Source organism: Caloenas nicobarica, chromosome 2 (genome assembly GCF_036013445.1).
Source record: "Caloenas nicobarica isolate bCalNic1 chromosome 2, bCalNic1.hap1, whole genome shotgun sequence".
Taxonomy (NCBI): domain Eukaryota; kingdom Metazoa; phylum Chordata; class Aves; order Columbiformes; family Columbidae; genus Caloenas; species Caloenas nicobarica.
Genome location: NC_088246.1, coordinates 142,084,848 through 142,109,493, shown reverse-complemented (window position 1 = coordinate 142,109,493; position 24,646 = coordinate 142,084,848). Strand labels below are relative to the sequence as shown.

Below are 24,646 nucleotides of genomic sequence, written 5' to 3'. Positions count from 1 at the left end.
CGGGTCTCCGTTTCTCCGCCACCCGGTTCTCCCCGCCCGACCGGGCCCCTCCGGGCGCCCGCCCCGCAGGAACGGGCAGGGCCGGTTCCCGGGAGGACTACACCTCCCGGCGTGCCCCGCGGGCCGCCGCTGCGCGGAGCATGCCGGGAGCGCGGCCGCCTCCATGTTCTTCCCATCCCGCCGGCGCGACGCCCCCAGCTCTTCCCGTGGTTGGGCGGGGCCTCGCGCCTCCTGCCGCGCTGAGCGACTTCCGCGCCGGCCAATCAGCACTCTGATACCGCAGGTTGTAACCATTGAGAGGCGCGAGGGGGCGGGCCTCCGTCGGTAGCCGGGTAGGTAGCGGTAGTGGCGGTTGCCTGAGAGAGGCCGGGAGCGGCGGCGGCCAAGGGAGGGCGCGAGCCCCGTTTAAAGGGCCAGCGAGCTGGCACGAAAGTTGTGAGGAGTTTAGTGGTTGCCGGCCCGGTGGTGCCCGGGGGCTCGGCCGGGAGCCCCCTCCGGACGGCGGGCCGGGGGGCCAGCAGCAGCATGGAGCAGGCAGCGCCCAAGAGGTAACGACCCTCCCGAGCGGCCCCTTCCCCTCCCGGAAGCGAGCGCGGCGGCGCGGCCGGGGCGAGGCCTTGGGCCCGCGGGGAGCGGACCGGCCCGGCCGCCCGCTGGCCTCGGGCGCTGTGAGGGGGGCGGCGGGACCGCGACGGGGGCTGAGACCTTCCCGGCCGCCGGGGGAGGTTGTGTTGCGTTGGGAAAGGTCTTCTGTAGGGTGGGGGTCCCCGAAGTAACCGTCCTGGATAAACTTCCAGTTGAAGGCAAACCTTGAGGGGCCGGTTGAGTTACAAGCGGAACATTTTAATGTGAAGTGAGGAAAACTTTATGGCCCTAAAGAGTCCTTTGTGGCCCGGGGGTCAGACTTTACGGTTCAGGTCTGTGGAAAAAACGGGCAGAGTAGCTGTTGTTATCTTTCCATATGAGAAAGTGCCCTTGTGCCCTGCTGGTGGGGGGATGCTTGTGGGGGCGGGCCTTGCATAGTTGCGATTGCAAATCAGGGAGTGGGAAGAGGCAAAAATCAAGAGTATTCCCGCAGTATGTCTGTTTTCTGAAATACATAGGCTGTCTGGTCATATGAACTAATGTATTTTTTTGGCGTTTTATCATTTGACTTCTTTTTGTGTGCATGTGTAATGATGTGAAACCATGAGCTTTGCTTTAAATGTGACACTGTCATCTTAGTGCACAAAATAATTTTCTTTAATTGTGTTAAATTTAATCATATATTTTAATTGGAACAATCCTTTCTTGGATGTAGTTGTATACTACATAGAATATAGTTGTGTGTTATACAGAATGTAGTCACACAATTTGCATATATACTTACTGTCTTAGAGCTCTAAGTATTTTACTCTTGCTTCCTTTTAATTTAATGAAAAATCTGGTGAGTGGCTACACAATATAAATTGGTGTTAGGAGATAATAAATCAGTTTTTACATTCTGCTTTAAAACATTTACATTCTACATTTTAAACCTTTATAATTCTTTAAAACAGCTTCCTGCAGGATGGCAGACCTTGAGAAGAATGCAGTCTTGAACTCTTACTGTTTTTTTTCTCCAATAATACATCAAGTGACAGTATCTACTACTTGAAAACTTTGACCAAGAATTGATTAGTAATTGCTATAAAGAGTGTTTTTAGCAGGCAATGGAACAGTATCTACTACTGAAAACTTTGACCAAGAATTGATTTGTAGTTGTTATGCAGAATGTTTTTCAGAAGGCAATGGGGGGAAGGAGGGACAGGCCTATGCTGTAGTTTCAGGTTGACGGTGCTGCATGTTTCAAATAAAGGAAGTAGGACAGGCACCAGCAAGGGTTTAGGAGAAGAAACGGGAATGTCTGAGGAGTAATCAATGTTACCACCACCAGCACAAAGCTTGGGATCTGGTGATATGAAAGGTTTGAAAATAAAACTTGAAGTTAGTATAACCCATGAGATTTTTTTTTTTTTTTTTAAGATTTGGGACTTGCTCTAACTTTTTTGCCAGGCTGGAGATTGTGTGTATGGCCTAATTGAGAGTGAGGAGCTGTTTAAGTCTTTAGCTTCAGTCAGGAGGAATTAGAAAGTTAATGAGAGAACTTCTAAATTCTCTGGTGCGTTTTTATACGTTCCGTGTGTTTTGAAGCTTATTTTTGGAAAATTGAGTGTGATGAGAATTTAATGGGTTTGTTTCTTTGGTGAGAGGGAAGATTTGAACTCAGTTTTTCACAAGATGTTAACTCAAGTTTTCATAAGATTTGGACTAAGGTTTTCATGAATGTGCATCTATATCTCCATTAAGTGTTGTTTTTACAGTTCTCTGCTTGTTTGGCGTCCCAAACTATTCTGCTAGGCCACCTTCTTCTGTATGTCTTCTAGACTAGAAGGACTAGAAATTTATTTTTTGTGGGCTGAATTTTTTTGATGCCTACCTTGCATGCAGTAGTGGCTTGCGATGGACGTGCCATATTTACTTTGCGAAATAGATGCGGGCACTAAACTTGACTTTGCCTGCTCTCCACAGGAGCAGTTACTGACAGGAATCTATTGCCCTGGTATCTGTAGGGCAAGACATTCATCTAGAGGTAGCAAGAATTCCGTGTGAACGCTTCAGAGCTGCATAGATGTCCTAGAATTCCAGTGTTCTCTTGCAGATATAAGGCACTTTTATCCCACTCCCCCTTCTCTGTAAAGGAACACACAACTTGGTTGGGTGTTGTGTAAATCTTTAAAACAGCCCTTCAGAATGTAGCAGGGATGATGCCCAAGTGACAGGCTGGACCACTGTGGCTTTTAAATGGGGATGCTGTCAAAATCACTGGCTTTTCTTGTTTGACCAATGTACTGCAACAGAAACAAAAGATTTACAAAGAGGAGTCCTTTTCAGAATAATATTGTTTATGTTTTAAAACAATTTATAGCAGGTGTTCTGATTGTATACTGAACAATTTGTGCAGTAGTTGCCACAGGGTGTTTTCATGCATCTGAATTTCTAACTGTATTTCAGATGTGCTTTATACTTCTTTCCTTCACTAAAATGGACATTTCCTCTTGAAATGAGTTACAAAATTTGCCACTGAGTCTTGTAATTTTCCCCTGTTATTATCGTTGTATTTTTCTGTGTATATTGGCAAACTCAGGTATGAGGAGATACATTGCATATGAGTGAAAAGTAGCTAGAGACCCAATTCTGTGAAATACATAGTTTTTAATCTAGCCAATCTATCTCCTGCATGCTGCCACCAAATGCTTCTTAACAAGCGTGTAACCTGTTAATTAAGTTTTTCCAATTGTTTCTCTAAGCTGAGGCAGTTTAATTTTCACAAAAATTTAATTTTTGTGGAAAGGGAAAAACTTCTTAAAATACGAAATACCTGTGAAAAATATGGTAGTTTTAATTTTTATGTCAATGGACATGTAAGGTCACGTGGATGACAGTTGTCAAGTTCCCCCTGAAAATGATGAGAAAAACGTGTAAGTTTGCTTGAGTTTTATTGGTAGAAAACGAAATGTAAGTACACAATACAATAATGTAAACTGTTTTAAACTTGCTCCTACTTGTGCGAATGGTGTAAAGCAGTGTAAATGGCTCCAGGCTTTCATGTGCCACCCTTATTTCTGATGACTGCAGTGATTTCTCTTACTAGCTTCTCTTTTAATATATCAGTGTAATTGATCCCAGCCATTCTTTTTAAATGTTTCAATGTGCTAGTTCTTCTGCAAAATAAACTGCATATATTCATGTTTCATGGAACAGCTGTCCAGTTTTCCATAACTCATGACAGTAATTGATGGAGTTCTATTCTTTAGTCTCGCTTTATTTTTCTTTGTTAGCTTTCAGGTTTTTTTACGCCTATCTCTGTAGCATATTGCCAGTTTATTTCATAAAATCTGTAATGACTGTAGGACACTAAACTCAGGCTTTGTTTTTTCATATTGGGTGGGGGAAAAAGTATCTCTTGCTCTTTCTGGTCCCAGTTCAGATTTTTCTGATTGTCATGCTAGGATTGTTAGTCTTGGGTGCCTCTCAATGTTTCTAGGTTTTTCTGCATTTAGTTATTTGGAGTTTTGCTGACGTATTAAACGACGCGTAAGATTCTAATAATGCAAAGTACAAATGTTTTTCTCCTATCAACTGGATTTATAAAAGTAAAATTCTTTGCTAGGATGTATTTTTCTTGTTTAAGAGAGTAGGTATTATGCAGAAAGTCAAACCTGCTTGGAACAAGAAAATCCTTTTGACAGCTCTTGTCCCAGAATTGTAGTTCAGTTAGTCCTCCTGCTTTCAGGAACAGCTTTCCTTCTGCAAGAGTGCTGAAAGAGCCCATAGTCACTCCCTGATGTTTTTCTAGGGCAAAAAACCCAGAATGGCTTTCTACCCAGGTTTTATACGTGTCTTCTACACATCTCCTTTGGACTTTCTTAAAGTTTTTTATATGTGTGTGTGTGTGTGTATATATATATGGTACTTGTATCCTGTGGCCGGAATAAAATCGTTCCTGAATTTACTGATTTATTTGTTCTGTTTTAAATGCTTGTGTCACATAAGTAGAGGACCCTTGAGGGAGATGAATAAGACACTTTTTTTTTTTTTTTTCCTGATTGTTTTTGAGCCCTTTGTCTCTTCACTTGTTCCTTTCCCCTCCACCCCCTTCATATTTCTAGTCATGCCTTAGCAGATAAGTGTTTTGCTGGGTGCTCGTAGCATTCACATGTAGAAGACCTTAATGCTTTAAAAAAGTAGTGATCCTTCTGAAATGCCTGGCTGTGTATGTTTTGTCTTCCATATTTAGAAAGTGAGGCTAGTAGGACACATGCATGCAAACAACTCCTGATTAAGGAGCTGATTCTGAAGCTTTAGATGCATTTCTATGTCCCAAGTTTTAGTTTCTCGTTTTTAACCAATATTATAAGATAATATTTCTAATCTCTTCTTCTTGTATTCTACTTAGTGCTGTACAGCCAGTTAGAACAGTCATCTTCCTCCTCCCTGCTTCTCACAAAGTTTTCAGAAATGCTTTCTTTATTGCAACTGTTTCAGGGTATATTGTATGCTGTTCTGTAGTTCAAGAGCTGGAAATTGTGTGAAACTTCTAGAAATAGAAATCATTGAACAGTCTGAGTTATTAGGATCTTTCTGTGGTTCAAAGAACTGTGGTGTTAATATTGTCACTTGAACACTGGACCTTGCATCTGTACTCTGACAATGTATTTGTGAAGGAATGTGAAGTACTTTTGAGCAATGCATTTGGCGATGAAATTTGGCTGACCTATCTATCTTCCTCTAAATAGGTTTAGTATTTAGCTGCCTTACTGTTAACTATTTATTATGTTTGTCAGAATTGGATAATGTGAAAATAATTTTAAAACTACAGAATGCTATTTCTTTGATCTCCAGGTTGCCTCTTATGTACTCCTGATAGTCAGTTATTTGACAATTATATTTGTTTTGATGAGTTTATGGCTGTTGGCGATTGTTTCCCTAGCTCTTCTCACCACTCCCAGTGTCTTGGCTTCAATGGTGCTGCTGAAACCCTTTTGGTCTTAAGCATATTCTAAAGTTCTCTTTCAAGAACCAAATTTGCTACAAAGACACACACACACACACACACATACATACATATAGATATATATAAATGACATTTTGAAGGCCTCTTCAAAATGGGCATATTTGCTTCAGGATTTTTTTTCTTTTTCCTTCTCATTGTAGTAGGCATTGCTCTTTTGGTGATCAGGTAGAAGTGTTCTCTTCTTAGACGTCTTTGGCTGAGGTCACTGTATGTTTTCTCTTCCAGTTACTAAAAAGTTAATTCCCTCTGCTGTTCTGTTGAGTATGTTATGTGGCTCTTTGGTTAAGTAAGAGACTTGGCTAATGGTCATGCTTTTTATTTTTTGAGGCTCTGCTGGTATCATAAGCATACTGTGCATGCTTTTTGTTGGTGGCAAGCAGAGGATGACTGCAGTAACTCTTGTTTTGTGAACACTGCCTTTAAGGATGCAGATAATCTGATCAGAGGCAAAAAAAGAATTTGAAACAAAAGAAGCAAAATCAATGATTTATTTCTTTAATAGCCGCCTGCAGAATCTTTTCTTCCCCTCTCCCAGTTTTGTCTCAACTTGCACTTGTTCGTTAATGAAATCTGTACTTCCCTGCAAGATTTATGTTCCATCTTTCTGCTTTCTAGTGTCTAACAAGCAGAGAGATGGTGAAAAAGCAAGCAGAGTCATTATGTGTTCCTGTGTTTGATTTGTAGGCCACTTTTGCAGACTTTATTTAGCTGCTCTCATTTGAGTTTTCTGCTGTTTTTCTTCATGGTCATGAGTTGTGCCTGTCCTTTGCTGTGGAGATTTTTATTCTCCCTTAAACACACGTGCTTTCCAGCTTCCTGCGTGTTTGCTGTAGCAAACTGCATGGTCTTTACAACGTCATGCACCTTTCCTTTCTGATTGTGGGTGCTTTTTGTATTCATATAATTGCTACATCTATGAAATTGATATCTAAATGGGTACAACCTCCTTCTTGCCTTGCTTTCCTTGTTTAACATCAATCCACATGACCTGTGTGCTTATACAATTACTTTAAATTTTTGTCTTTACTTAGATGGCTGGCAGTAACAAGTCTCTTCTGACTCGGGTATTCCTTCATCAGTCATTTCACTTTATTTTTTTTTTTAGTTACGTATGTCTCAGAATTGCATCACTTAATATGAAAGTTTCTTTTGAACACTGTTCTTCCACTGTTAGATTTGACAGTCTTTTATGTCTGTGCCCTCCCTTCCCCTAATTTGTATTCACTTCCAGGAAAGTGTCACAGGGTAACATATTTTCCATAATTTCTCAATGATCTGCTGTGCTTAGAAGTTTCTTCCCCCCACCCTGCCTTTTTTTGTTTTTCCTCCTCCTGCATATGGAATACATTGTCTGTATCTAACACTACAGCACCAGCTATTCTTCAGCTTATCTTCTACTTTAATAGTACCCTTGGCTATCACATAGTGTTAACTTGTTATTTCAGGCTTGCAGCAAAATTCCCTCTAACTTTTAGGATGAAGAATTTACAGGTTGCAGCCACTCAGCCTCACTGCAATGTGTGTGAGGTTATATTTTCCTGTACTATGCTAGGTGTCAGCTCCATCACAAGCTTGCAGCCAAGTTGTGTTCTGAGATCTACCAGGAGCCTGGGGGGCTGGCTGGGTGGGAATGCTGGAGGCCGGGGAAAGGCCAGGACTGCTGGTAAAGGACAAAGGATAGTGGTGAGAGTGGGTTGAAGATGCTGGGAGAAATGGCAGGGTGATAATGAGAGATTTGAGACTGTGAGAGAACTGGAAGGCAAATATGGTGGTATTGGATAATAAGAGATTTTGTTGCACATCCCTATGTACATTCACAAAGGTGCAAAAGGGGCTGCCCCAACAACTCTTGGAGTACTCCCCTTTTGGAAGTTCAGTGTTCTGCTACCACCTGTGCAGGTGAAGGGCTACCATATGCTCCCATATCATCTTGTCTGTGGGTTCTGCTTTTAACTTGATGTAATTCACTGGCTTACGAGTGGTATAGTTTAGAAAGTGGATACTTCGTGTGGGTGAAGGATTGGTTTATGCTTTCTTAGATAACAACATGGTGTGCTGTAGGCAGTAATGAGCATGTGTTTGCATGCTGGCTGCTCTTTGAAAGGTGTGCTTTACTGTATGATTTGGCTGTTTCTGCTTTAGTAAAGGAAGTGGTTTGGGCAGTGAATTGGTCCCATGCTGCTCTGAATTGAGCAAACATTAATGGGAAAGTGATAATGACAAAAATTGTCATAACTTCCTCCATCTAATATGATGGTTGATTAAGATCTTCAATTAGGCATTTTATTTTCATTAATTTTTTTTTTTCTGTCTGCTTACTTGTACGAAAGCTTGCTTGACTTCTGTGTCTTTTTTCCCCCAAAAAACAAACAACTTTTGTCTTTCTTTCAGCAAACTGAAAAAGCTAAGTGAAGATAGTTTAACTAAGCAGCCTGAGGAAGTCTTTGATGTTCTGGAGAAACTTGGTGAAGGGTAAGTGCAGCTATTTATGAGGGGATAGGATCAGAGGGAGACAGTATGTAAAGCATGTGTTGGAATATTAAGTTACATAGAAAGTGACTATAAACATCCTAAGGAATGCTTCTGTAGACAAGTTTTAATAATAAAGCAAATGCATGCATCAGTAGACTTCCATGCTTCCCCAAATATATTTATGCATTTTTGATGTCACTTGTTTACTAAGGCAGCAAAGGTGGTTGTGCCTGTACTGGTGTTAGATACACTACATCTTGCAAAGATTCATTATTCAGGGGCATGTCTTCCCTGAGGTCCCAATAGAACTGAGTTTTTTGCAGCCCGAAAAAACCCTCAAACTTTGGCATGAACATATGGCTTCTATGACTTTTAAAAGTTTCTGAATAATGGAAATGAGAATCAGTTTATCTTGTTTTAAAAAAATCCCTCTTTTATTTTTAGGTCTTATGGTAGTGTGTTTAAAGCAATTCACAAAGAGTCTGGCCAAGTTGTAGCAATTAAACAGGTCCCTGTGGAGTCAGATCTTCAAGAAATAATTAAAGAAATCTCTATAATGCAACAATGTGACAGGTAAGTATGACAATTCTGCTCCCTTTCTAAGAGTCTGTGAGAAAATGTATGTGTACTTGTGAATATAGCTGAAATCTATGCAGCTGCAGTTTTTTTTAATATGTGGAAAATTAAAACAGTCTGTGTTGGACAGTTTACTTAGAGGAACCACTTTGCGAATCTTTTCCTACCACTAGCTTGGACTGAAGAAAGTACAAATAGTGTACCTCACAGAAACTGTTAAAAGAATAAGTACTTGCGTCTGCTTAGAATTCTCCATGCTTGTTTCACTTTACTTGCTCTTGTAACCCCAAAGATTAATACTTCTTGTAAAACTCTTTAGCCTTGTGAATTCAGAGTTACCTGTTTCAGAAGATTGATAAAGATGTTTCTTGTACAAGGTGAATGGCTAGCAATTAGCTTCCAAAATAGTATTCTATTGGTAGCCTTTTTCATGCAGGAACATACCTTAACAATCTTCAAATTGTTCTGAAGAAGGACTGTTACCTTACACTTGTTCAAAACCAGTATATCTTATGATTGGTAGTATTGTAGGAGTGGAAGCTTTAACATCGTGCCCTCATGTTGCACCAGGGGAGTTTTAGATTGGATATTAGGAAAAACTTCTTAATGGAAAGAGTTGTCAAGCATTAGAACGGGCTGCCCAGGGCAGTGGTTGAGTCACCATCCCTGGAGGTGTTTAAAAGCCATGTGGATGAAGTTCTTAGGGATATGTCTTAGAGGTGGACTTGACAGTGTTAGGTTAACAGTTGGACTCCATGATCTTAAGCATCTTTTCCAAACAAAACGATCCTATGATTCTATTATCAAGTGCCTTCAAGGGTGTAGAAATTACTTTGCATTTTCTCTCTTCTATGGAGTTATCATTTTTTTATTTGTATATTTTTGGGGACAATCTTTTAAGGTTTTGGATGTAACTTCTAAGTCAGATTTGCTAGGTAGAGTCTTTATTCATATCTAATCAGTGGTACAGGAATCTATTTGTGACTTGGAAGTACAAACAGAAAAGCTTTGCATTCCACTTAGAATAAGCTTTATTTAAAATGATTGCTTTAGTCTTTAACTTGGTGAATTGTATTATAGCAAGTGGTCTGTTATTTCTCAGTTGTTTGTGCTTTTGTGGTGTATCAGTGTTGAAGTTCTGTCTTTAAATGAAAAATTTGCACTTGTTTGGCAATGAGCAGTACTCATCCTAGATTTAAAGATAATCCTTTTAATACGGTCTGAATTCATTCAGATTTGTTGCTGAATGTTTTGCTCAGGTGTTACATGAGCTTGATTGTACTGCTTCACAGCATCTTGTCTATAGGGTCATGAAGGAGGAGGGAAGGTTGAGATATTTATCCTTAAGTATAGGGATGGAGACCTCAGAGTACATTGTATCTATAGCACGTGGGAATGCGACTGTTCCTTAGACTTCTTTTAGAACCTCTGGCTGCAAGTCCTGATCTAAGCATTTGTGACCTACGAACATGCTGGACCATGTAGTCTGTTCTCTTCTAGCACTGACTTCTTGGAATGCTGGAAGCTTGTAAAATGTGTAGGCAGGGGAATGGGAGGAAAAGGAAGGGTTTATGTTTTTTCCAACATTCCACAAAGATGTGTGATAAGATTATTTCAGATGATACTGAAAGGATTTGGAACCCTTGAGTTTTGTTTGGGGCTTCTCTTAATCCTTTTTGTCCCTATGAGACTATTTTTGTCCGGCCAATTGAAGTTTTGTAACAGATACACATGAAAAAGGCCGCAGTAGTCTTGTTTGTCTGCTTAACTGTAGAACTAGATTTCACTCCCAGAGTAGGTCCTCAGCTCTTCCTGTGCACTGGAACAGGAGTTGAAATATGTTTACTTCGATTCTTCTTGTTGCTGTGCTGTTAATTCTTTTGACCTCACGTTTCATTTCTTTCCTGTTACACAAAGGAAGACATTGAATAAGTTTGAAAATAGTACCTTATGAATTCTCAGAAAGAGTTCTTCTGTGGGGTCAATGACAGGATAGCAACCCTTAGTCGCTGCACAGGCTTGAGCCATGTGAGCTGACTGGAAACAGTGGGGTAGGTTGTGGCATGTGTATGTCTGTTAGTACTAGACCAGGATTGAAAAAGATATTAAATGTCTGTGAAATATACTAACAAAGAAAAGAAGTGGTGATACTTGAGAATCTTCTAAATTTTTCACCTTTCTTTCTGTACTATGCTTCGTATGCCATTTTCATTCTTGTCCTGGGTGAGCCTGCTCACCATCTGATTGCTGTGTCCCCTGTCCTGCCCCAATTTTCTCTGCCCTTGTTCTTTTTTTCCTGCTTTTCTTTGAATAACATGGTGCATTCAGTATCTACTGGACATGTACTATTGTATAACTTTTATTTTGAGACTTCAGAATTTTGAAACACAAACTCTTCCTTCACTGGACAAGATGCAGCCATTCCCTGGTTGCAAAGAAGGAGTAGGCTGCAGCTCTGTACCATGTGCTTGTATATGTGTCCAGTGCTTTCAAGCAAATATAGTGCTGTGCAGTACTGATGGGGGGGATGACACACTTTTTAGTACTTTATTTTCCCATGTGATAATTCTATAGATATTACAGAAAAGCACTGAGCTATTGCAGCATCTCAAATAAAAGATGATTAAATCTTAACGCTTTACCCTTTTGTTCTTCTCCATGCCTATTTCTAGAACTAGCTCATGCTTGCAGAACCAGGAGAACATGGGTGAGTTTCCATGTTTTCCAACCAAAGTGGTTCTATGATCCTATGTTTTTTTGCTCAGGAGAGAAGAAAACAAGGCAATCTTTTCAAGAAGAGAAACATCCAGTAACTTTGTGATGAGAGTTAAAAACTAAGAGATGCCTTAGAGGAGGGAAAAACAAAGCTTTATATCGGAAGACTAACATTTGGGAAAACTATATATGTGAAGATCGCTGAAATATATAGAAGTACCTTTCTAATTTTATTAAACAGCAGACATTGGTTAAACTAATTACAGTTTTAAAATGTATTTGACTACACTTGCTCATTAACTGTGTTATTGTGTGTCAAACTGTCATTTTTAATGCTTGTGATTATGACTTTTTTTTTTCCTACTAAGAATTAATCTCTTTATCTAACTTTTTTCTGTCTAGTCCCTATGTTGTCAAGTACTATGGCAGCTATTTTAAGAACACAGACCTATGGATTGTTATGGAATATTGTGGAGCTGGCTCTGTTTCGGACATAATTAGACTTCGCAATAAAACGGTGAGTTTATACATTTCAAAAAATGAATAATAATTGTTAAAATTCAGCTGTGAATTAAGACTAGAAGCCAGAAGAAAAGGCAGAGTTGTGAGACAAGATCTTGGCTGATGCCAAGGGGTATGTCTGTGCCTTGGTTCCTCGGGAAACAAGCTTGTGCAGTTGCTCTGACTGTCTCTTTGTCCATTACTCTGTGGAGTGATCAAGAGCAGAAGCAAATGCATTTTGAAATACGAAGATCCTGTAAGTTTCTTGCAAAGTATTGCTTTGTACAAGGCAAAACTGTGTGTGGCTTCTTCCCTCTACCTCTTCCACCTCACAGCCTATCAGTAGGCCACTTAGTGTACATGCATGGCTTGAAACAGGCATAGAATTGTTTTGCTTCCACTGAGTAATTAGGGAGCATGAGAAGTAATCGGCATTCCTCTAGGAATGAGAAGGGGAAGGAATGCCAATTAAGAAATGTAAGAAGGAACAAAAATAGAGGATTTTATGGTAGGATCTTAATGGGCTTATAAGAGCAGTAATGTAGAGGGGGATGCAAACCCGTAGGAAACAATCGTTGCTAGTTCTACTTAAGAAACAGGTTATCTGAAAAATATTTTGTTGTAGATGTCAAATGATCTTATTTCCTTTGAGTCCATTCTCTTCAGTAGTGCACTGTAACAGAAGGTATTCATTTTACCAGCAAGTATTGTGAGATGACCCTCTACTTGCTAGCCCTTTACGTTTTGTAAACATGCCCTGAAATGTTCTTTGCATCATGTCTGGGAAAGAGAATGAGAGAGAGAGAGAGACATTCTTCAGGCTTAGAAAATAAGACGTAAGGGAAGATAGAATTTAATTCTATTAGGAATGGGGTTGATGTCCAGACTACAGGGAGTCTCTTTGGGAAGCATGGCTTGTATCAGGGCTGCTGTCGTGTTGAACTGATGATAGGGGAAAAGCCCAAAACAGTGGAAAATTGCTGGAATTTCTGCAACCTTTAGAACTGGTGTCCTTACAGTTGTGTATTATCCAAGGGTTAGGAGAAGAGTTAGTAGCTCCAATAAGAAATGGTGCAAGCTAGTCCAGATTTTTTTTTTTAAAGTCCCATTTTAAATGCTCCTTATTTTTATAAATCCCATAAGTGTGTGCATCAATAGAAAATGCTAGGATTTTTTATTTTAAAAGTATTTGTGTATATGTGTGTATATTTATATTAAATAAATCAGACAAACTAGTTTCTCTTATTTCCATTTTAGGGTAATGACACAGTAGAGATTTGAGGGAAAGACATGTTTGAGTCTCAGAGCAGATGCATACCAATGATCAGACAAACTAACTCTTCTACTGTTCTCTTCTACTGTTTGTGGTTAGAGTTGATATGATTAAATAGCATAAATTCTGTTTGAGGAAATAGAATAATCAATAAATACATGGATACATGTAGTGAGGGTAAAGTTAACATACCTTTTGCAAAGGCAAGTTATGCAGCATGTGGCTAGTACAGTCCCATAAAAGAGTTGTTGCGCATACAAATAATTCTGTTTGGCGTAAAGTTGGTCTGGATGTGCTTGGTACTGAGAGGTTTATGGACAGACTTCCACACCAGGGGCTTTTCAAGAAATATACCTGTAGTGGAGTAAAAGAGGAGTTCTGTCGTAGGTGGGTAGTTGGTTGAAAGACAAAAAAAGAAGATGCGAGTAAATGGTCATTTTAGGAATCCTGCATGGGTCTGTGCTATCCTTTTCAGGAAACAGTGTATAAATACTGATGAGAGGGGTTGCATTCCTAGTAGTAAAAGCAGGGAAAGACTTAAAAGGCTTTGTCATATTGAGTGTCTGAGTGAGAAAATAAGCATAAGTAAGTGTGAAGAGAGAAATTTGTCTTGGTGGGGAAGGCAAACTCTTTATATACAGGTTCATGAACGCTTCAGTTTAATGTTTAGAAACAACTGAACAAGTAAAGGGGTTGCTGAAGATTACAACAGTTGCAAAGATGTAACAGAAATATGAAAGTTAGATAAAGGTGGCAAGTATGATCAGAAGTTACTTGTCTAGAAGGAGATACTAAATGGATAAGGATACTTCTGTGTTGAGAAGAGACTTGGAGGGAGAGACATAGTGGAAGGTTTAAAAATCCATGAGTAGCACAAAGAAAGCAAGATATGGTTATGTGCTGTTTATTATAAAACAAGGCATCACTGTTTACTTGACACATACTTACATTCTTCCCTAGGTACCTACCGTAGGCCACTGGTGAAGACAGGCTACAAGGCCAGACAGAACTTTTATTCTGGCTTAGGATAGGTGGTGTTCTGCTGCATGTAACAAAAAAAGCAAACTGCTCCGTGTCTCACTTGCTGTGCTTGTGTCTTGCAAATTTTGCAAGATCTGGGCAGAGGCTTTGGACTTGTTTGAATTATCTTGTTCTCTATGGAACAGTGACCTGATCACTCAGACTACCTTGTGACTGTGTTACTGGAATAAGGCCGCTTAGCATTCTGTTGGTGACTTTTTAAAATGGAAACAAGAAGTAGTTTCACTCTACTTTTTCACAAGAAAAAAAAATGGAGGTGAGGAGGGAATTGATTCTTATTTTGTCAGAATGTTTATTGAATAGGCCCAGATGCACAGGGTTATGTGTTCTGTAATTTTCCTAAGTTGTTAAATGAAGACTGTATCTGGGCCAAGGAAATGTTTATTTCGTGCTTCTCCGTATGTAAGGAAAAGAAACAGAGGAAGAGAGAGTCGAAGTAAGAACCCTTACTTTAATGTAATGGTCATTAGGATCATTGTATCAAAATAGATAATAGGAAAGGGTGGATGCCTCCTTGTATTTGGAAAGGAAACAGTACTATGCGTTTGCCTTTGCTTATCTCTAAACCGAAGAATTTACTAATCTTTTTTCCGTATCTGTGTTTCCCTCACTTCTTCAAAAGTTTTGTTGTCTAGAAAGTGAACAACACTGGGCTTTGCTCTAAAGAACCAAAAGCGAAGGAAGCAGAATTCCAAGTTAAGGAAATGTCTAATGAGTGTTGGGAGCCTGTTCATATCAAGAGGTTTTCTGCTTGACAGAAGCAGGTTCTTGTCCAAGAGGCCCAAGCCAATACTTTGAAGTTGAATCAAACCTCTGGAATTCTGCCCCACAGTTCTCTAGCGTATCAGGTGAATCAGCAGCACCGGAGCAAGATTATGATGCCTTTTAGCTCATCTGAGGTGTGGTGTTCACCAGTCCGAGGCAGCAAAGCTGTGAATCTAGTCTTGTCTACTTTTCTCAGAGGCTGATTTGCGAGGTACGTGTATGTTTGACAGTCAAAACGGTGTGTTTCTGCCAAAAAGGGCTGTTCCACCACTATCTTCCAACCAGGCTGATGTATTCCTGCCTTCTCCATGCCTCAGATACACTGATTGTGTGGCTACAGGATGATGTTGGGTAAGCTTAATGACCTGATGGAGGAACTCTTTCTTCTCTAGTCTATCCTCCCCACCCCTTTGTGAGCTAACTCAGGAGTTATTGTGGCAGCATAGTGCTTCATCTGACGCAAGGGAGACATTAGGAATGAGCAACAGGGAAAGGGAAGGAAAAGAAGGAATGAGACTGACTTTTTCAGTGGCAGCTTGCAACAGAATGAGTTAATTACACTGTGAAGCAATACTTTAAGTCTTACTGGCTGCTATTAACGTATCGGGGAGTACTGACACACTAGCAACCCTGCCTCTCTACTGATAATTTAGAGTGCACTTACTCATGCACTGGGCATGGTTAACTGAGTCGTTCTAATCCTATATCTTTCAGGGACCAAATTCAGTTGGCTGTAATATACCACGCAGTGACTGTGCAGTGGGTTTATGAGGCAAAACCTTCTTATTTGGGACAGTATTGCAAGTGGCAAGTGCAGCAATGTTCAGAGCACATTGGTGTGCTATTGGTGTACAACAGGTGTGCTGTTGGGTCCAGAGGTCCTGCATCTTATACCTACACTGACTTCACTTACATACCAATTGATTGATTAGTTACATATACACTGTCTCATGTTTTCTTATTATCTGCTGCCGTGTTTTCTTAGCTAATTACTTTTCTCATGTGTTTAAGCTCCTGTGATTCAAATTAATAGTGTATCTGAATCTTTAGATGCTGTGTTTCAATGTCCTCCTGGTTTTGCTTTCACTACATGTAGGCTGTGATTTTGTTTGAAGAGCATGGTCTTTGCACAGAGTGTGCAGATCTGCTTAAAAAAAAAAAAGTGTGAATAGTAATTGCTGTGAAAGTGGTGCTCAAGGAAAGTGGCTTCAGGAGGGTGTAGTGTCATTGAAGTTTGTAGCAGACTGTGGGAACTAGACTGATGTTGACTTCAGGCTAGAGCTGGAACTGTAACAACTCTCTTTCTCTCTGAAGCTTTCTGCTTTAATTCATCTGTTATACTTCAAATATCGCTAGCCGGAAGGGTATTGTAGTAATTGTTATCTCTGCTCATTTGCTCGTCTCTCCTACATCTCAGCCTCTTTGTTAGTCCAGCCTTGCCTTCACATAAATGAAGACCAGGAGAGGTATGTGATTATAAGATTGATGTTTGAGCTTCGTATCTTCTGGTGGAAAAATGATTACAGCATGGTGCCTTTATTTGCTATGAGAATGGACTTACTCAGTGTATTGACCTAATCAGAGTGTTTAGATGCAATGATCTGATACTTCCTGGAAGCATCAGGCCTAATGTGCCTGTATTACTTAGTGTAAAAAGAGCAGCTGGGAATGGACTTAGGCAGTTAAAGCAATTCAGTTGACCCACACCCCTTCAGAGGGGCCCTCAGGAAGGAGAATGATTAATTGTGAGTAGAGAACCTGTAGATGAGTTCTCCCAACAGCTGCATGGATTAGGTAGTGTGTGACAGACTGTATAAATGCACCCTTAAGTCTCTTTTGTGCATGGCATCCATAGCCATTTAAATGTAAATATGTGGATTAGATGATTTCCTAATAGATGTGGAACACCTGAATTTGCTGCAATCTGCTTTACTCCAAATTTCCATTTTAAAGATTGGCTTAATGGTTAATGTTTTCTTTGTAGGCTTTCGAGTTGTTCGCCTTTATTGTTCACATTCATTTGAATGCATAACTTGCGTGTGGTTTTGATGATGAAGAATTTGAAGCTACTTCATGGCTGACTCATATGTAGAGGGTAGCACTGACCCATCAAAGGGACACGACATATAGAATTAGAACTAGCTAGAGATACCAAGCAGGTAAATGTTCTGCAGGATCTTAAATTAGCATCTTGACGAAACTGGAAATTGGAAATGAAGTAGAAAGATAATGACTGTGAAATTATACTAAGGTACAAGGTATAGAGCGTGGTATGCTGATGGAAGAATGGTGCTGTGTGTTTAAAAGCTCAGAATAAAATAAATCAACTGTCTTAGCAAGAAACATAATAACTATGTGGCTTGATCAGAAATAGTGTGGGGTAATACATCCAGACCAGGATAGCAACAATGGCTGTAGCATATTCCTATATTAAAATATAAAATAGTTTTGTTTCATGTAGTTGTGCTGTATGGTAGTTGTCAATGGCATTACTTGTATGTCAACATCAAATTACTGTTAGAAACAGTGAGTACTAGTTAGTAAGTAGATAAGTTGTGTGCTATGACAAGGTGTATTATGGGCCGATTCTGTACTTAGCTGTTTCCTTTGGAATTTGAAAGTCACTTGCAGGGACACAAGCGCTACTACACTACGCAGTCACTTCTAACCATCCTTATGAGGAGAGCTTGTCATTTAGGGGAAGGAAGGGAGGAGACATAATTCAGAAGTATTTTTATGTTGATTTTAAGAGTTTATTTGTAGTTTTTGTGAGATTTTTATGAATAAATGAAGAATTGGAGGAGCTTTGGTTCTGTTTTTGTATACTTTGGTCCTTTGTTTCCAACGACTGGTAGGCTCAAAAAGCATATCTGCCTTATCTATTTGCCCAAATTGCATCAGGCTTATGTTTGTTTATGTGCAAACTAGTCTCTATATGATGTGAAGAAGAACTATGCATTGTGTTTTGCTGTGTTTGGAAAAAAAAAAGGTTTTATATATTTTCCAACAAAACAGTTTTTTCATATCTTGTATATACGAAGACCTAAGCTGTTGATGCATTTAGGTAATCTGTCTTCAGAAATATGTCTTCTTAATACAAGTTTAGAATGATGGAATATATTATAAAATCCAAATGAGGTTAGCTGCTATGCTCATTGCAAGGGGAAAAAAAACCAACCAAACAAACCGGAATAGTTCCAGTTGGGAGGGACCTACAATGATCATCTGGTCCAACTGCCTGACCACTTCAGGGCTGACCAAAAGTTAAAGCATGTTGTTAAGGACATTGTCCAAATGCCTCTTAAACACTGACCGGCTTGGGACATCAACCACCTCTCTAGGAAGCCTTTTCCAGTGTTTGACTACCTTCTCAGTAAAGAAATGCTTCCTCATGTCCATTCTGAACCTCCCCTGGTGCAGCTTTGAACCATTCCCACGTGTCCTGTCACTGGATCCGAGGGAAGAGAGCTCAGCACCTCCCTCTCCACGTCTCCTCCTCAGGAAGCTGCAGAGAGCAATGAAGTTGCCCCTTAGCCTCCTGTTCTCCAGACTAGACAAGCCCAAAGTCTTCAGCAGCCCCTCACAGGACATTCCTTCCAGCCCGTTCACCAGCTTTGTTGCCCTCCTCTGGACACATTCAAGGACTTTCACATCCTTCTTAAATTTTGGGGCCCAGAACTGCACACAGTGTTGAAGGTGAGGCTGCACCAATGCTGCATACAGTGTGGTAATCACCTCTTTTGACCAGCTGGTGATGCTGTGTTTGCACCCCAGGATGCAGTTTGCCCTCTCGGCTGCCAGGGCACACACTGCTGACTGATACTGATCCTGCTGACAACCAGCAAGCACCCCAGGTCCCTTTCTGCAGGGCTGCTTTCCAGCCACTCATCTCCCTACTTATGCTTGTGCCTGATGTTACTGTGCCCCAGGTGCAGAATATGGCATTTGTACTTGCTAACTTTCATCCCACTGATGATTGCAGAGTGCTGCAATCTATCTACATCCCTCTGCAAGGCCTCTTGTCCCTCAAAAGAGTCAACAACACCTCCCAGTTAGCTGTCATCAGCTCACTTACTAATGGTGCATTCGACTTCTGCATACAGATCATTGATAAATAGATCAAACAGGACTGGCCCTGGAGTTGGGCCCTGAGGAACACCACTAATGACTGGTCGCTAGCCAGATGTAGCCCCATTCACTACAACCCTTTGAGCTCTGCCCTTCAGCCAGGTCTTCACCCAGCACACTGTGAACCTGCTCATCCCGCAGTTGGACGGCTTGTCCAGAAGGATGCTGTGGGAGACAGTATCAAATGCCTTACTAAAATCCAAACAAACTACATTCATGTCCTTCCCTTCCTCCATGAGGTGGATGACCTTATCCTAGAAAGAGATCAAATTAGTTAAACAGGACTTTCCCTTTGTGAACATATGTTGACTGTGCCTGATGGCATTGTTTTTTAAATGCCTTTCAGCAGTACCCAGTATGATCTTCATAATTTTTCCGGGAACTGAGGTTAGACTAACAGTTCTATAGTTTTCTGTGTCTTCCCTCATGGCCTTTTTGTGAATTGGAATAACACTGGCCAACTTCCAGTCAGTAGGAGCCTCAGCTACTAATTTTTCAAGAACTGAAGCTAGGGAATTACCTCTTTAGGAACACATACTTGCCTTTTGTTCAGACAGTCAGCTAAGTTACTGGATATTCCTTAGTAGCTGAATATTTTGGAATTCCTTTATTTTTGGGGTGATATGCAGGGTTTAAATGTAGACCAGTCAACTAAAACAAACCACCTCTGATTTATTCAAATTGGCATAAATGCACACAATCCTGTACAGAATAGTTTGTTTGTAAATGATACTAATACAGAATCACAGAATGGTTGAGGTTGGAAAGGACCTCTGGTGGACATCTGATCCAACTCCACCTGCTCAAGCAGTGCCATCTAGAGCTGGCTGTCCAGGGCCATGTCCAGGTGGCTTTTGAATGTCTCCAAGGATGGAGACTCCACAATCTTCCCTGGCAACCTGTTCCAGTGCTCGCTTGCCCTCACAGTAGAAAAGTGTTTCCTGACATTCAGAGGGAGCCTCCTGTGTTTCTGTGTGTGCCGGTTGCCTCTGGTCCTGTCACTGGCACCACTGGAAAGAACCTGGCTCCGTCTTTGCACCTTCCCCTCAGAAGGAAGGTCCTTCTGATGAGGTCCCCCAGAGCCTTCTCTCCTCCAGGCTGAACAGTCCCAGCTCCCTCAGCCTCTCCTCATAGGAGAGATGCTCCAGACCCTTCATCGTTGGTCTGTCTCCAGTATGACCATGTTTCTGCTGTACTGGGGAGCCCACAACTTAGTATTCCACTTGTGGCCTCACCAGTATTGAGAGAGGGGAAGTGTCACCTCCCTTGACATGCTGGTGACACTCTAACACAGCTCAGGATACCATTTACTTTCTTTGCAGCATAGAAAATACTTAAATACCATACTGTGAGAAAGTGCTACACTCAGCATGTCATAAACTCTTCATGATACAGTATTTGTTTATAGCCAGCTTTAAATTGCTTGCAGTGTCTGTTCAGATAATCAGTTTTGGTGTACTTGACCATGAAATTATTAGCTGACATAATGAGGATTATCTCTTTCTCTAGATATCCTTCTGCCCATACTTCAGTTTATCTTGCAGTTGTTTAGAAGTCTTTTCTGGTTTGATTTCAGGTAGATGGTTTTACTCCCTTGGCACAATGCCAGGAAAGCTGTCTCGTTTGAGCTGTGCATAACAGGGTTGTCAGTTCTCCTGGCATACGACCCTTTGAAGCAGCATAGCAGTCAGCAGAAAGTAGCACAAAGAAAGGCTTTGAACAGTGTGCCACTTAACAGGAACACTGAGAGCTCTTGGAGATCAAGGAACGCTAATGCACAGCAGAGGCGGGGACTGCTTGCTGTGGAGCATGGAGCTAATGCCACCGTCAATTTCATCCTCTGCTTGCATGGGGAAAGGGTTATAAAAGTCATTGGGACTCAGGGTGTAGCAACATGTATTATTTGGAAAGCAGTGACAATTTGAGCAGCATCCTTGTTGACTATGCCATGAATTGATTTGTTGGAAAGGTAATTTGGGAGAGGGGTTTATTTTTAACTAGGGTCAGTTACAATTGTTCAGTGGAAGGACTGACACATAGTGGCAATTACTGCTGTAAGTTGCAGTAAAAGGAGGGACTGGAGCTTGGCACTTCTGTTTAAATAAACGTCTGTGTAACTGTGCCCTTGGGCTCCACACCTAGGTTTTATGAGGCTGGATAGAAGCTGGAATAGGGAAGTGGTTCTGTATGTTAAATAATTAGAACTTGTTATGAACAAGTCAAGTCAGATAGTCTTGCTGACTAATCATTTTTTTCCTTACTGCTGAGTCATTCTATTGGTTTAGAGGGATTATGAATTATGAGCGGCTGTTTAGGTTCTTGTAGTGTGTGTGGTGGGGTTTTTTGTTGTTGGTTTTTGTGTGTGTATGGTGGTTGTTTTTTTTTTTTTTTTTTTTTTTTAGGAGGTGCAGATCTGTAGCAACAGTTTCAAAACTGAAACTTGAAGGAATTGCTACTGCTTAATTTAATTTCTGTGTAGGATTGGAAAAGTAGAGAAAGAGGGGGAAAATGCAACCCAGTGTTGCAGCCAAATTAGAATATTAATCTTCAATTTTGCAGCTTCTTGCATTTCTAAGAATGAGTCAAGTTCACTTGCTTAGTTTTTATATTAAAGCATTGATGTACTGTAATTGAGCAGCGTTTCAGTTGCGTGAATAGTTTCTTTGTATTTCCTTGAGAAATTGCATCACATGGAATGAATTGTGTGTGTTTTTGCTTTTATTCTAGAATAAATGTTGATTAAAATCTGAGAAGTGTTCTCAGGGTGTCTGATACCTGCAAAAGATTCACTCTTACTGTTTCTGTGGTAACACTTGTTCAGGAGTTTATGTGTTCCTATTATGCTGATCTAAAGCAATGAAGATAAACAACTGTGCTGAGGACTTACTCAGTACTCCATGTAGTTTATCAAGTAGATAAATGAAAATATCTTTTTTTTTTTTTTTTTTCTGTGTTGTATTTTGTTTGGTAGGTAATGTCTGTCAACTTGTTGCCAGTTGATACTTGCAGCTTATTGTATAATGTGTGATAGTACATGAATTCTGCAACATATTAAAGTATTAAATAAGAGAAGCATTTTGGACTATCCAGTCTACACCACTTCTTTATTTATAGTAGGTATTTACTTATTCATAATTTTTTTTTAGCTTTAAAACTGGAGTTTGTCTGATCTGCTTAAAAAAAGGTCAAGCGAAAGAGTTTCCTTTGTGATGCTTTTACAGAGTTCAATAAATATCCCTGTTGCGATTAACGCATGAAATTTTCTGTTTTGTTTCTCAGTTTGTATTCAGTTACTCGATGAATTTGTGAGTACCTTTCTGTTCATCCTGACTGAAAAATAAACAGCAAACATAATATGAAAGTGAGCTGGGTGTAAGTGTGCAGAATGTATTGTTGACCTCAGCAACTCTGACGTTCTAAAGAACCTCAACTCTTCTGCCTTAATTCTCAGAAGTAACTGAAGGCTGTGCCATTACTAAAGAACATAAAGACACCTGTTAAAAATTCAGCGTGGCTGTAGAAGATGGTGTTATGCACTGGTAAACATTATGTAAAGGAATATGTTTTCTAGAGGCTGTAAGATATTAACGGACTGCAACAAATTTGAAAGTTTGTGGGCTGACGTGTTGCACATGTTATCTTCACGTAGTGGTAGTTGTGCTTACTAAAATGTGGCTTTTCTTATAAAATACACTCAGGACCAGCTATGTTTAGATTTCTGTTAGTTCAGTTGTACAACTTTGTACAGCGATAGTAACATGATATAGCTCGTATGGATTATTTGCACTTAATATTAAGAACTCACAGGAAACCTTTGCATAGACAGCAAACTAACATTGGTAGATACTTTAAAAAATACAGTATTTGTGGCTGAAATTGAAGAGCCATATATTCAGTCTGATTGTATTTTCCTATGAGGATATCATATAGCAATTGTTGAGTGATGCAGGTAATTTAAAAAGAACCCAAAAGTTCAATGAGCATTCATTATCTGTATCAGTTTGCTACAAGAAAAGAAGAACAATATAAGAAAAAGCCTGTGGCATTTGGTTGGCATCCATCCTCAATCATTTCTGTAACTGTCTACAGTTAATGGAACAAGTAATAGTAGTTATTGGCACCTTCCAGCATAGCGGTACCGTGGCATCTTGGTTGTCCTTTCTCAGGGCTGAGTAGAGAAGGTCATTGGGGCACATCTGTGTGGGTGCAGTTCTACAGCTTTGTGTCAGCGTGGAGCACAGGCAGAGTGAAAAAATATTTACTTTCAAAAATTACTGTTTTACTTACATTCCATATAAAATGAAGGCACTAGCCTTGAAAGGAATAGCTTACTTGACAGACTTCAGTAAAATTCTGTGAACTAGTTGAGAACCGTTTGAGTGTTTTGTATTTGTATTTCTGCGTGCTGTATTACCTTCCTACAGATGGTAATTAGCAAGTTATCCCTGACAAATAAATTTTTGCAAGCTTTGTGATAAATAATTGTTTGTATATTTTCTGTACATCTTTATTCCTTGCTTTTTTTTTTTGTTGTTGTTGTTGTTCTTGTGAAGAACCTTTAAATTCATCCTCTCTAATTTGTAAACTGCTGGAAATGAGAAATTAATAGTAGTGCAGTTAGGAACAGCCATTGGACAAAAGCTTGATACTACTAACTGTAGCCTTAGCAGGCATTTTGTATGTAGAAATTTGAGAAAAAAAGAAAACATGACATTAGTCTAATCTCTTTCCAAATGTAGGAATGTCCTAGTTTGTTGGGCAAACTGTGTAAAGAACTTAAGGGCATGGATGTTTAAGAAATAACTCTAGCCTTCCGTGGTAGAGAAAGGGCTACCTCTTTTTCTAGGGAAGTATTCTGGTATGTGCCACCTCGTCCAGCAGTGACCACCATTACCTTTTTTTTGACAAAGGTAATGCGTAACTTGACAATTAATATGTGTTGTCTTAGTGATATTAGTTGTATATTGTAGAAACTGTGCTGTAGTCTTTAAGAGGGATGTCAGCATCTAAAGAGTAGTAACTTTTGACAGGCAAGAGAATATTGCATATACTGCCATCTGATCTGCATCTGTCAGCCCTTTCTCTAGTTTTCTAAATCATTTGCTATAATTGGGTTCTAGAATCTAGCTATATGCATCAAGTTAGTAGATCAGAGTTTTGAATTCTAAATGCTATTGGGCATATTCTTGTATTAAAATACTTAAGGTACGTTGTCTGTATTATTTATAATAATCATTATGAAATTACAATGTTTTAAATAGTTCCAATATCTAGACTCTCTGTATACCTGAAAATGGTTTTGTGTTTTCTTGCAGCTAACAGAAGATGAAATTGCAACTATTCTGAAATCTACTCTTAAAGGACTTGAATACTTGCACTTTATGAGAAAAATACATAGAGATATAAAGGCTGGAAACATCCTTCTTAACACCGAGGGGCATGCAAAATTAGCTGATTTTGGTGTGGCTGGCCAGTTGACAGTAAGTACCCATGGAAAGATCATTTAAAAATATTTTAGTGCTCGTAGACATGTTCTTTTACTTTTTGCCTTTTTCTTCTGCTTCGAATTTTGTGTCTGA

General features: G+C 39.9%; 1 protein-coding gene across 1 annotated transcript in view; it reads left to right on the top strand.

Moving 5' to 3' along the window:
• Positions 1-334: 334 nt before the first annotated feature.
• Positions 335-24,646, top strand: part of STK3 (serine/threonine kinase 3) — a 133,279-nt gene continuing 108,967 nt past the window's right edge. Inside the window, exons 1-5 of the mRNA XM_065628800.1 lie at positions 335-548; positions 7,988-8,068; positions 8,513-8,641; positions 11,762-11,876; positions 24,383-24,547. Coding sequence (XP_065484872.1) covers positions 526-548; positions 7,988-8,068; positions 8,513-8,641; positions 11,762-11,876; positions 24,383-24,547 — 513 coding nt within the window. The 5' untranslated portion in view covers positions 335-525. The remainder of the gene's footprint in view (positions 549-7,987; positions 8,069-8,512; positions 8,642-11,761; positions 11,877-24,382; positions 24,548-24,646) is intronic.